At 37.7% G+C, this 14,608-nt stretch overlaps 1 protein-coding gene across 1 annotated transcript; it reads right to left on the minus strand.

The window, feature by feature from the left end:
• Positions 1-724: 724 nt before the first annotated feature.
• LOC132956437 (NXPE family member 3-like) lies at positions 725-8,612 on the minus strand. The gene is made up of 7 exons (XM_061029903.1): positions 8,431-8,612; positions 6,974-7,109; positions 4,349-4,828; positions 3,465-3,760; positions 3,045-3,115; positions 2,106-2,312; positions 725-2,022 (listed from the first exon to the last, which is right to left on the minus strand). The coding sequence occupies exons 2-7, from the start codon at positions 7,088-7,090 to the stop codon at positions 1,478-1,480; spliced, it is 1,716 nt and encodes a 571-aa protein (XP_060885886.1). The 5' UTR covers positions 7,091-7,109; positions 8,431-8,612; the 3' UTR covers positions 725-1,477.
• Between the last annotated feature and the right edge of the window lie 5,996 nt (positions 8,613-14,608).

A 14,608-nucleotide genomic window follows, 5' to 3' on the forward strand; every position in this document is an offset into this window, starting at 1 on the left:
CTTGAAAAGGTTGAAAAGGTGTTTCTTAGCCAGCTCACATCTGTTTTAAACAATAATGACATCTGTGACAAGTTTCAATCAGGGTTCTTCCAACGACACAGTACCAAAACTGCTCTTATCAGGGCTACAAACGATTTGCTGATGAGCGCTTATAATGGGGAATGTTTGGTTATATTGCTGTTGGACCTAAGCATTTGATACTATTGATCATAAAATTCTAGCCAATAGACTTAATCAGTGTGTGGGCATCACAGGAACTGCACTCAAATGGTTTGGGTCATACCTGTCAATTAGAGGATTTTCTGTCTCAATTGGTAATTTTGTTTCTTCCTCGGCCCCCATGACATACGGTCTGCCACAGGGCTCAATTCTTGGTCCAGTCTTGTTTTCCCTTCATATGCTCCCACTAGGAAATATTATGAATCACTTTGAGGGGGTCTCCTATCACTGTTATGCTGATAATGCGCAAATATACCTGTCCTTCAAGTCAGACAATATCAGCCGCTTAAACAATTTAGTGGAGAGCATGGCCCCCATCGAGAAATGGATGAGCTGTCATTTTCTGCAGCTAAATACAAGGAAGACAAGAGGTCATTTTCTTTGGCCCCGATCATATAGCAAGCAAATTCAAGCCGCTCTTTGGTCCGGTCTAACACCCAATATAAAATCTACAGGTAGAAATGTAGGTATTACATTTGATTCACAGCTTAACTTCTTTCCGCACATCAATAATAATAATTACATCCAGCTAAGAAACATTAGTAAATTAAATCAACTCTGTCTTTCCCTGATCTAGAGAAGCTTATTCATGCCTTTGTCTTTTCACGTTTGGGCGACTGCAACTCACTTTTCACTTTAGTCAGTCCTCAATGGCCAGCCTCCAGCAAGTGCAGAATGCTGCTGCTCGGATTTTAACAAATGCAAACTGCAGGTCAAACATTACCCCAATCCTTTCCTCCCTCCATTTGCTGCCCGTTACTTACAGGGTCGATTTAAAAATTATTTTAAAAACTTTTAAAACACAACACGGTCTAGACCCCCCCTCCCCCCCCTTACATTAAAGAACTTTTAACCCCTGATGCTCCGAGCCAAATCTTAGATCATCAAGAGCACCTTTATTAGTCGTTCCTAGATCTAGGCTGGTTACCAAGGGCGACTGGGCATTTGCCATCAGAGCACCTAAGCTCTGGAACTCCCTACCCGTAGAAATTAGGCTGGCAAACTGTTCCTATTTTGAAATCCTTGCTCCAAACACATTTTTATAAGAAGGCCTTTTTAACGATTGATTAGTAATTAATGTCCTGCTTTAATTCATTGAATACATTTTTATAACTCACCAATGTTTTATCCTGATTCTTTTGTGAAGCACTTTTCATGTATGTTTTATTATGTTTGATTGAATGCATTCTGTAAAGCACTTTGTAACCTTGTTTAGATAAGTGCTATATAAATAAAGTTATTTTTATTATTAAATGCACTATTGGGGGCACATGTGGGACAATATAATGTTAACCATATTCTTAATGATGGGAGGAGGTGGGTGAATGTAGTGAGGCAGGTGGTGGGCCAGAACCATCTCCCAGGCATCCACCAGCTGAACATTAAGTCCTTTGAACACAGCTCTGACCACCTTGTCCTGTTGAATAGCATACCAGTCATTAAAGGCAAATATATAGGGGTTTGTACCTCTGAGGTTTGGAGTCCTGATGACCACCAGCGTGTCTGGAGCCCTGTTTAACAGACGAATCACCGCCCTGCGGATGCCGTAAAGCCTTCTGATGTAGAATTGCATTGGGAAAGGAGTGAGGTGGGCCCAGATACCAAAAATTATAACTGTGTTGGGGCCACCAACTACATCATCTATTTCATTGGCAATGTAACGCAGCTCACTGGTTGGGATAAGGACGGAAATACTAAGAGGAGGACCGTGGAAGCGGAACTTCACCAAGATGTTTTTTGCATTGTCCCATATCATGAAAGGTCCTAATCTCTTCGGATTATTCCGGTTTATCTCTTTAGCATCTGAAAGTATGAAAAAAGGAGCAGATTAAGCTGTGATATAAATACAATTAAACTGTTGCCTGAAATCACTGTGAATCAACTACCTGGAAGTGAAGCATCAAGGTACTCAAACCACTGCCTGACGGTGGAGTCTCCATACATGTGGACCTCCTTTCCTTTCAGACACTGACTGATGGCAGAGGAGTTGTTGAATTGGTGGACTTTGGTGCCACCTAGTGATCGCCACACACCCTGGTAGTAATACCCAGAGAGTCCAGACTTCCCACTGCCTTGACTATCCATGGGTTGCTCTGAGAATTGTTTATCAAAATAAGCATTTGGTTATTAAATGATTGTTGTATCATTTGTCCACAGATCCCCTAAAAAGGCCAAAACAAGGTCTCTGCTTTACCTTACTCATTTTACTTTACACTAATGAGGACATTATACACATGTCACAAAAGCATTTGTAGTGGCAACTTTCATAAACAGTTTTTATCACTTAGTAGGAGACAATCTATTTCTTAAATCTGAAATATTTACTGTAAATGATATTCTTATTTCTTATGATCTAAATGTTGTGTTTTACTAACATGAACTGAAATCAAAATTCTTAAATTAAATGGATCATGATTAAAATGGCTTCTACAGAGTTCTTTGATGTTTTTTAAAGATTAAGTTTATGCTTTACTACAATATAGTGAGTGTATGTCTCGAATGCACATGTTTATTGTGGTTAAGGAAAATGTTACCAAATGCTTTTTATTTGACAATGTTAATTATTTAAAGTAAAATATTTACAGATGTTAAGTGGTTTGAGTTTTTTATTAGTACACTGGTACTGAGTTAATGAGATAAGCACTTGCAGCTCTTCCTCAGTTTTGTAGATAGAAGCTGGTTTATTTTTTATATTTTTTTGACTTATATGTATATCTGCTTGAATACAGAGAGTTAGGTTGTATACATTTTTACCAAACCATTTTTATTTTCAAGGTCACATGGAGATTTTTTTAAAAGTTGAAAATAGAAAAGTTGTGCTTTACCTTTCCTTTGAGGCAGCACAGTAACATTGGCCGGTCCTGAAGCCTGAATGAAGACTTGCATGTTGACATTGCTGGGGGGGAAAAGCTCCCATGATTAAGAATCTCTTAAACACACTACAATATGTAAATGTCAAATGTGATTTACCAAAAGGTAGCACTTTAGTCACCGTAAATTACTCTGCCTCCATATTTGGACTCTAAAGATACACTTTATAGTTTTGTTGATGAGAGAGACTTTAATTGTTCAGACTAAGTGTTTTGATTAGTATCATCTTACACTATAAACATCTTGAGATTTTATCTTTGCCTCCTGTGATTATAAACACAACATTTCCCCCCAGGAGATACATACTTTACACTTTGTTTATAGTCATTACATGTAAAAGTAGATGCATCATTTCTATTGCTGTGCTCCCTCACCTTTCGAAAAGGTTTGCCTCATTAGCCTTGAGTTTTATACCCATTCCTCCGTTTATGTGGTACATCCTGGTATCACAGCTCAGTTTCTTTGGCTTGTAGCAGAACCACGGGTCACCAGTATGGAGGTCAGTGTAGTTGCACTGTGGCTGGTTGGTTTGACGTAGACAAATATTACAGATGGTAGTTTCAGAGATTGAACCTGAGCGGAAGACGCTCTTGTAGATAGTCCTATCAGGCTGTTCTCTGCTTAGCCTACGGAGGACTGTGATAGCCTCGCTTGAGTGGACAAGCGTCACCTGATAAAACAAAGAACAAGAGTTTAAAGTTATATCATACAAGTCATGCCTACTAATTATTAATTGAATAATTAGAAAACAAAGTTGTATTTTTGGTGTCAGCTGACTGAAGTTGTTCATTTATTTTAAATTAAAAGCTTAAGAGACATTGATGCAAATGGTCAACTCCCCACTAGCTGGCCAGTAGAACTTGTTTTCTTCAACATGTATATTTTTGGACCTGTCTCATCTTAATTGGATAGGACAGCTGACAACAACAGGAAATGTTGGGAGAAGAGAGTTGGGGATGACATTAAGCAAAGGGCAAAGGTCAGATTTGAACCCCATGCCGCAGCAAAGGGGACTATACCCTATGTAAATTGGGTGCACATCATACCCACTAGGCTATTGGAACCCCCAGTTTTGAAAACTTCCACAATGTCTTTTCTTTTTTCTTACTTTTTATGTTGTTGTTTGTTTGCAAAAGTAAGTCAGGGGGAATGGTTTAGATTTCATGAATTAAATGACCTACAGGACATTGCATTAGGTAATTATTTAGTCATCACTTATTGTACATTAACAATTTAAAGATATAGCCTTGAACTTTACCTCAACCTGTGCACTTCCTTCCCAGAGTAAAGAGAATACAGCAGAGTAGGAGCCATTAAGGTGATCCACCACTCGTCCAGCCACACCTGCTTCAAGTGCCCGGTTGTGCAAACGGGTAACAATTGCATCTCCTCCAGACTTCTTGGGGTTACCTTGGAAGTCGTACATTTTTATCATAACTTCCAGCTGGTCTCCTACATGCCGCTCATCTCCAACCCCCCCTGGGAGAATGGTGAAGGTGCTGTGGGCTGCATCACTTGTCTGATTCAATGAAAAAGGAGCTGGCAGAGGAGGAGTTTCAGGCCAAGCAATGGACTCCAATATGAGACGCTCCTCCTCAACTTCTGCAGAAGACAGTGGCTTGAAGGTGCAGAAGTTGTCAGGCACTGGAGGAGCAGTGTGGGGAGCAGTGGGAGGAACAGTGGGCTGAGTAGAGGTCACTTTCTTGTTGATGATGGCAGAGTTTTCTTTATAATTTAGCTGGCAAGGAGTTGAAAAAGAAGGATGGTGACAAAGATGCATTGAACAAATTTACTAAAATAAAATAAACAAAAAAAAGATGGAATATTTATCCAAATACATTTGTATTATTAATAACTGTTTATTTTTAAAACTTTAATCTGCCGGAAGTCACTTTGGAATTATTCTTAACTTGACCTAAGGACAGTAGTCGTTTACATTTCTTGATCTTACAGCATGCTCTCCCCTTATGAACATTTAATTCACAAATGTTCTCTTATTTACTCTTTTCAATGATCAAAGTTGTGTTTTAATTTTTCCAATTATATATTGTCTACTTTTCCCTCTCAAAGTTAGGTGTTTCTGTATCTGGCGCATTATTAATTTAAAGGCGGATTATAGACATTTTAGAAGACCAGGCCGATACACTGAGGGCCACTCTATAAAATACTGAAGTAATATCCACTGCAATGATCTCAACATGGAAAAAAAAGTGTTTTGGGACAGAATTGCTCGGGATCTAATATGATGATGTCAGGGGATAAGAAAACAAAGGATCCTTTCTTCTGCCCCTTCATCAACTCCATTTGCCATTGTATGAGCAATTGCACTGCTACGTAACTGTCAGTCTAAGTGAGACAACAACTAGGAAGATGTGTGAGTCACTTGAGACAACAGAGTGCCACCAAGATGTCACTCTGTGAATCATGTGATTCTGCAAATCTTTCTATCAAACCAGGAGTGTACAGGAAATGTACAATATGTCACATTTTATTACGTTCTTTACACTAAAATATCTAAATGAATTAAAAATTGACTAAGCTTGTGTTGTAATAACTTTATTTCTATAGTTATGGACTAAGCCTATGTTATATTATTATATTTGTCACATCTAACAACAATCTAACAATCTAACAACACCCACTGCCCCCCCATGTAGCTTATTAACCTGCACGAGGGAAGATAACAAAATGATATACAATTTATATCAGATTTAAATGAACTCTGCTATACAGCTGCACAGCATAATTTATATGGCAAGGTACAGCAGCTGTCTGAATGGAGCTAGTGCAAATTTATAGAGTCTGTGCATACTTTAAAGGCTGAATGTGTGACATTTTACACATAAATACAGTGGAAATCAAGTATATCCTCTGAAAATAACTTTGAGTCATGACTGTCTACAAGGAGTGCGACACCCGAGTCCCACTGTCTGTGATGTTTTCTGAGCTGTATCTACAGCGTGTTAACATGGACGGGACGGCTGGCCGGCTGCTCCCCTCACTCAGTATTAATCTACTGCATATAGCTCTGTTTACATTTGTCAATAATTCAGTTTACTTTAAAAAGATCACTGTCCACTTATATCTCTATTCTACTGCATCTATTTTGTATTTTAACTTTAGTATTTAATTTGGTATTTTGTATTTTTAGTTAAAAATTTTTAGCCTTCTTTGCACTGTCGTTATGCTTCTGCTCTGGGTGCCTTTGAATTGCCCCCAGGGGAAAAATAAAGTTTCTTGAAATTAATAGAATTGAAATTATCCTGCTTCATGGAATACCCCTCCGGTCCTCACAGTTATGACATTATTACCCTCCTGATGTCACTTGTTGGGTGAATAGCCAGCCTGCCTCCTCAACACAAACTCTTTCAATCGGCATATATAAAATAACTGTGCTGGAGACTGGGGCGCCCCACTGTCCATATTTTAGTAATTCATTGTAAGAAAGGCTAGAAGCAGAACCCAAGTAATCTCCATGTATAAACTTAAGGACTGAGTGGACATACAAAATGTAATAATGAAGTAGACAGCTGATATCTGTGTGTTTTTATTTGTAGAGAGCAGATGAACACCTTCATTGTTGCACTTCTGTACAAACTTACATTTAATGGATTTTTTTACATATCACTTTCATTTCAGCATAAATCTTACTTAACAACTATCGTTGTATTTTAAATTCAACTACTTTTTGTATGTATTTTCACAATAATGGGTGAAATATGCATTTTGCGAATCCTAAAACTTTTATTTGTTTATGGTAAGCATCTCGCAACCCCCCTTTCAGTGTCTCAGGAGCCCCCAGGGGGGCCCAATCCCCACTTTAGTACATTGAAAGACACTCAATGACCACCTTTAAAGTGTTACCAATAATCCCAGTTCTCACCTCGAGCAGGTCCATGTTTCTTAGTGTAAAGAACAACACAGTCAAAAGGAGAAGGATGACACAGGTCTTCAGAAGTTTCATGTTGACATGGTTACTTATAAAACCTTTTAGCCACATGGTGAGTCCTCCTCTGGTACTGGATTAAAACAACCAAAAGGGGAAACAGACTCAGTGTTAAGTTTATAATGTGAATTCTTCTGGAAGTCACTTAACTCAGACATAAAAACCTCTGAATATTTATAGTGTCATCATGTCTCACTACCAACATCAAACTAATCTAGTCAATCGAGAATGTGGTAATAGGATAGAATAGGATAGGATAGTACTTTATTGATCCCCAGAGGGGAAATTCGGGCATTGCAGACAAGTAAGGTCATAAATTAAGGTAATTATATGTTACCAAACAGGGAGTGTACAACAACACAACTTTTTGGTGCTTGAGGTTTGACAGGAACATAATTATAATGTTCATACTGATGGTCAAATTCTCACAATCAGGTGTGCCAAGGTTACATGGTCTTATGAAATGTACTGACGTCACTTGAGGACAAAAGGTTGACTTAAGGTTGGGTTAGTTTCCCTGCAGGCACACAGTAATGGAGGCACAAAGGAAACATGTACATTTAGCCTAATCAATCAATCAATCAATCAATCAATCAATCAATCAATCAATCAATCAATCAATCAATCAATTCTTATTTGTATAACCACAACTCATAACAAGTGTTATCTTGACACACTTTACAAAAAGCAGGTAAAAGACCTTAATACCTAACTAAGGATTGTTTTTAAGTAGACATTTATTTTGTTACTTTATACTTTAACACATTTACATTTCAGATTATAATTCTATTCCATTTATTCCTCAATGTTTTTTCTTCAGTTTCACTTGTTACTTTGTAGATTAAAAAATCAATGATTCTAAAAATCATGATGTATAATTTTAGACAACATTAAATTAAGCTCATCAACTCTGTGTCTCACAGCTTCAGCATATATGATACCATGTCTACAGTAATTTAATTGAAACTGTTCAAATAGCTCATGCTTCCCGAATGACGACACTTATTTTTGGGCATTTAAATATATTTTGATGGCACTGTACTACCTCTAAATGGAGGACTATTTTTAACTAGATTTATCAAACTGAACATATTCTTTTAAACTGATGGGATCATAGATTGATAAAGTATGATATATGACATGGGGTTTTATATCAGAGTTTGAACTCCAACAGTGAAGAGTATTTCCTATCCCTAAAGTATCCAGTAACAAAACAAGTAAATGTGATACAGGGGTTCAATTAAAAACAAAAATGCATGCAGCATAAAAGAGGTACAGAAAACGTTAAAAAAATACCTTCAAAGTAGACACTAATGGAAACATGTCGTTTTCTCAGCATCTATAAAATGAAACATAAATTTCACCCAAACAAAATAAAGAATATTACGGCTTACCTCAGAAGACATTAATTTGGAGTGAACACAGTGGTGAAATCTCTGTGATGTGATGGAAATCCAAATTTAAAAAAAGTCAACCTTTTACTCAGAAAACAAGACAACTTGTCATAACAACAAGCGTCAAAAAAGTGATAAAGAAGCTTCATAAAGTCATCAAGGTTAGAAGTTCTATTATCAAGATGAATGATGCCCTTCATAAGAATGTTGCCTCCTTACATTTAACCTTTGGTTACGTATCCATCCATATATTAAAAACGCCAGCTGAACAACAACTGAACAGATGAAAACCAGTTTGACAGTAACTCAAGTATGGGCCTGTAGCATAAACTTTGCATAAACAACGCATCTCCATTGAGTACTGAAATATGTCAAGGTGGCGGAGACACCCATATGGAAAAGAACTAAAAATGTTTTACTAAATGTTTATAACTTTTATCTGAAACTTAATACACGCATGACAGGGATGGGCAATATATCTGGTTTTCATGATTTCATGGCAGATTTTGTCATGTTTTCTTCATGTTTCCAATTAACTGATATGTAAAAATTGACCTGAGGGCCTCATTGAGGGTTGATGGGGGCCACCAGTTGCCCACCCCTGTGCATGACAGTCAAACCAAGTAAAAGATCCAGAATCCATTTTTGTAATATGAACTGTATATAACTCTTTGAAAAAACCTTTTTGAATCCTACTGTGATCATCAACATCAGAGAATGATCTTGTTACATAATTTGCATACCTACAACATGTGCTTTATATTTCACAATCTGAAAACTCTGGCCAGAGCACTATTAAATCAGATCATATGTCATTGTTGAATTTTAGTTACAATATATTAATCACATCAGCACAAAACAAACAGTAGCCTTTATTTCAGACTGATCATTACTACTTACTACATACATGATGCTCTATAATCCCTCAGCTTCAAACAGACACCTCCTTACACAACATGATGAGAGCAGATGGTGAAAGGTTGAGAATGACATGTTAAGAACATCCTGAACTACAGGAATGTGGTCTCTCAACATGGTTCGTTTGAATGTATTGAAAGGTGTGACTGTTTAGGGCGGTGCTCGTTCATTGTTCAGGTGAAGGTATACGTGTTCTTGTATGAGGGGTTAAAGTTATACTGGGGAGATGACTGTACCACAGTCATTTGAAACAGCTGTAATTAAAACTCATCAATTTAAACACATTGAACACATCCCCATCTTGACTGCACAAAAAAGGAAAATATAATCAGATAAAACCAATCCAATCCTGTTTTGTTCACTGGTAAAACCTTCAGTTTTTGTTGTCTAAACTTTTGACGAGGATTTCTTTAATCCAAAAACTCAGGATTATGGTGATACCAGCAGAGTGCTGGATTCAGGCTGGATTACAAGAAAATGTCAACTATGACATTACATATCAAATGTGTTGCAGCTGAGAGGTTCTCTCAACTTGTGTGGATTGTGGCGCCCCCCTGTGGACAAAGTATGCAGTGTGAGGTCCTCTTTAGAGCACTGCTGAACCTTTTAGGCCAAACAATAGAATACTTTGGTTCATCCATAAAAGTCACTGCTTGGATCAGATTGAGCTAATTTTTATTTTATTTTATTTTTTCAAACAAGGATGAAAGTGAGTTGGGCTAGTGATCCTGGGTAGGTAAAAGTGAAAAAGAGTGAACTGGACTTCTGGATATGAAAAAAAAGTGGACTACCTAATCCAGATCATTCTTATCTGGATTCATTTGAAACAACTGGGCTCAGATAATTCTTAAAGGATAACATCTTGGGGATATGGAGGTAGAGTGAGGCAGATGGTTCAGGAGGTATTTCAAGTATCAAACACAACAAGGCACTTCATATTGACTGTATCAATAATTCTTTAAATGCAGAGTCAAATGTCACATTTTAAGAGTATTTTAATGTCCAACTGAATTTACATTTGACCTTTTAACTGCTCAATAATGTAAAAATGTGTGACCTTTTATTTTTTTTTACGTTGATGTCTTTTGTAAGCAGGGGCGTGTTCAGACTTTTTGTGACTGGTTTGGCCCAATTGGTGCAACAACGTATGCAGGGATGGCATCAAGTATGTGTGTATGTCATTTATGCATTTACCCTGTCTGTCTCCAGTACACATTTTCTTTAATTACTACTTACAATATAGTATATACAGATGTTATTTAATGTGTAATATTTCACGAGACTAACACAAATGAGTTGAAATATCATCTTTTCAGCTTGAATCTTTAAGGACTAAATTTAGCTACATTAAAATATAGAAAAAGCTCCTCACAGCTTGTTGCTTCACAACCCATCAAGTTGATATTTATACAGGCTTTATATTAAGTTTATTATATGTCCCACCTCTGAAAATTAGATTTAATTTAAAATGTGTTTAATTTAAACTGTTGAAATAGGTCATTCTTCCCAAATGACTACACTTAAGTTTGGGCATTAAAATATGTTTTGATGGCACTACTTCTTTCATATATAAAAATATAAATAGAGGACTATTTTTAACAAGATTTATCAAACTGGTCAAATGTCTGTAACGGATGTAACCATAGATAAAAAAGTAACCAGTAAGAAACCGAGTAAATGTCATGCAAAAGTACAAAGCAGAAGGAAAAAGGGTAAAGGAAAACTTTACAAATACCTACAAAGTAAACTCAAATGCTAACATGTTGTATTCACATAGGCTGAGAAATCAGGGTTAGGGTTCTAACCCAAACTTAAATTACAGCCAAACACTATAAAGAATATGATGTGCAATACCGCAGTGAGTGAGCATGTGCATGTGTGTGCATTCACTTAACACTTCAGGTCCCCCTTCATAAGTTATGGAGCATTCAATTTGAACTTGGAAGTCAGAAATTCCTAGTTACCGGTCTGGTACGTCATCAGGTCAATTTATTAGTTGCTATTCAAAAGAATTTGCAGAATGACTTACTTTTTAAAGTGAGGAGTCTCTTCTGTAATTAGTAGAGACCTTCCTTTATGTACGCTTAATTTTTGATAATTAAAACTCCCACGGCAACTTGACACTGCGACCTAACCAACCACGTGAAGCAGCCACGCCTTCAGCCGTGCGTAAGGAGCCACAACATCAACCAACCCCCAAGCCGCAGAGATAGGCTGGCATGATGGAGCGGAGGTGAGTTGATATTGGGGGACAAGTCTGGAAAATAAGCGCTTGAATACAACAAAAGTGGGTGGAGTTAAGATTGCCGTAAGTAGAGGAAAGATAGTTTCCGTCACACTACTCCAAGCCATGCATTATGATAACTGTGACCTCCGCTTGTAAAGAGGATGTTCGAGCATGAAGCAGCGGCAGACATGCGGCTGGTCCGTCGAATCAACACAGGTATGAAGATCCAGGCGGGGGGCGAGCACATGGGGTGCGGCGGAGTCGGAGAAGGTCAGGAGAGCCAGGTCATCTGTCTCCAATGTCAGGATGAGGGTGTGAGCGGAAGTCCAGGAAGTACGCACAGTCCTCGCCACGCTATCGTGACGCGTCTCTCCTCCAGATCCGCAGGTAAAGGCATTCTGCAGTGTATGATACTAAAAAAGAAAAAAAAAAACATCTGCTAGAGGATACTTTTAACTATGATATGTCATCATGTGTTGCTAATTTCGGCGATCCAATGTGATCTCAATCACTGCTTGGGACAACTTTTATTCATACAGAGCAGATAAAGCACAAGTGCAGGCTATCCCACCGTTAGTTAAAAAAAAGGGGGAAAAAAGAGGATGAATAAACTTGGTTGTGAGTTTTCTTCGATGGTGCTGTCAGTTGACCACATAAGAAATATGAATTATTCTTATTACATTTTCAGCAGGAGTTCCCTTGGACTGTCATGCTAGTTTTCATTGTCTACCAAATGGATGCAATGTTACAAAACGAATCATATTTCTTGCTTGGAGCTTTTTTTTTAGGTTGCCACAACAGACTGGTATCACTATCTCTTGATTTTTCATGGCAAAATCTAACTCATTCACCTTATGCATTAAGGAAACACGATTATTAGAGTGCTCTTTATTTTCAAGTTGCAACTGCCTTAGGTTGAAAACATCATCGTGAAATAATGAAACTAGAAAACAGTTGCTTAATGGAAGACTATGGCCTCTTATTTATAGAGCAGTAGAAGTAGTTATCACAGCTACATAATATAGTTTAACTCCTGGATGCAGCTTTTACCAAAAAAAAGGTAATAAGTAGAACTCCTTCAGACCTCACAGTGAATTCCTTTGCAACCAAAGCATTATCTACATGTAAGCTCTTTAAGACTCAGCCTGGTGATAAATTATGGATGTAACTTAAAGCAGCTCAAAGGCTGATATGGTTCTCCCCACTTTCCACAACTTCGGTAATAAATGACACCTGCAGCTTTCCCTCTAAAGATAGAAGCACATGCGAGTGCTTATGCTGAGCAGACTCTCATCGGTCAGTGATAAATGCAGTTGCTTCTCTGTACTGTGGACTGTAGGTGTTAGATTAGAGAATTAGGACATGAGCGCTTTTCCACAGAAGTTCTCTTAATAGATGCATGAGCAGAAGTGTTTGCATTCAGTTCTCGGTCTGATGCAAAACTGCTAGGGGTGTCCTTCAAGTAGCGACTGCATTGCCACAGAGTCTTTTCCCTCTGCTGCAGAGTAATGATTTAACCTCTATCTCCCTTGATAATGGAGTTCCAAATTAAGCCTCTAGTTTCCAGTGTCAAAGGCTATTTTTTTAATTGACCACAGAACCTCAGTGATTGCAAGCTGTGTTTCTCACCAAGATATTCAGATAGCTCTATATGTATATTTAATGCAGTGTGTACCAATGAAACACTATTAACGTTGTCTGAAACTTTAATTTGTCACAGTTGCTCCCATATGTAAAGTTGTATACATCTTTAATTCCTATTTCATTATTTTGTTGTGAGGTTCAAACAAAATGTAGTGGCTTTTTATCTGATTTGACACCCCTGGTGCATCCTAATAATCCTGAAATCTGATTGGCTATTTCCTTTGTCAGAGGCTAAACTTATTTTAAATTAAACTATTTGGGCTATTGAAGGCTGGTAGTAGCTAATTTTGCATTTCAATATAGCGCTTTTCATTTTGTCATTACTTTAAATTGTGACTTTGCACATACAGTACATTTTTGAGAATTAAGCTTAAAAAATGTATATGTTGCTATACCCTTTTACTGCAAAAAGATATACACAGGAATATGTAATCTTTCTTTAAGGTTAGTAGTAAATTACATACCAAAATTGCTAGGATAAAAGAAAACAAATCAGGTCAAATAATGGCCAACTACCTGCTCGGTTTATTTTTACCACACAAGATGTGTTACCTGTTTAACCCAGCCACATGGGTCATATATTCAACCCAAGCTCCTGATTCATTTTAACTGTATTTCTGGTTTATTCCTACCCCAATGTTTGTTCATTTTATTTTCAATGTTGGGTTACTCTTACCTCATCAATGGGTTTCTAATTTCTCATCTCTTCTTTGAGTAAATTAAGGCAATTCCTTCTTGTGTTTCTACGCACACATACTTTCGGCCAACCATGAATAGGTCGGTGCCCCAGTTGGGTCACCCCAGTCAAAAAAGTCTGGACACAACCCTGCTGTACACTGACGTCAGAGAATGTAGTTACCCCGATACAAAGTTTTTATTCCAGAGCTTGAGGTTGAAGTATTTAAACTTTGTAAAGGCTGTGCCTCAGGTCTTCAGACTAGAATCATTGCAGATCAATAAGCACCAAACATTCTTTTGTCAGTAAATTAAGGCAATTCCTTCTTGTGTTTTTACACACACTGATTAAGTAGCAGGAGCAATTCGGGATTAAGTGTCTTGCCCAAGGACAAATCGGACATCTTGCTGCAGGAGCTGGGGATTGAACCCTTGACCTTCTGGTTGAGAGATGATGACTCTACCAACTGAGCCACAGTCTTTGCATTAAGTTTTGTATCATTAGAAACCTGGTAGTATTTTTGGATGGTCGTGCATCCAGCACTCATTTTCCCCTGAGACGGGATATCTTTGTATTTCTATGTCTGAAAAGGAGCTTCCGATGACGCAAAAATCATCATTTTGCATCATTGGAAGCTGTTGCGGTTAGCGGGGTGAAACTACAACGCTAATTCCTCATTTTCGACCACTGAAGCTACAGACCAATCACAGATC

The sequence above is a fragment of the Labrus mixtus genome, chromosome 22 (genome assembly GCF_963584025.1).
Source record: "Labrus mixtus chromosome 22, fLabMix1.1, whole genome shotgun sequence".
Lineage (NCBI taxonomy): Eukaryota > Metazoa > Chordata > Actinopteri > Labriformes > Labridae > Labrus > Labrus mixtus.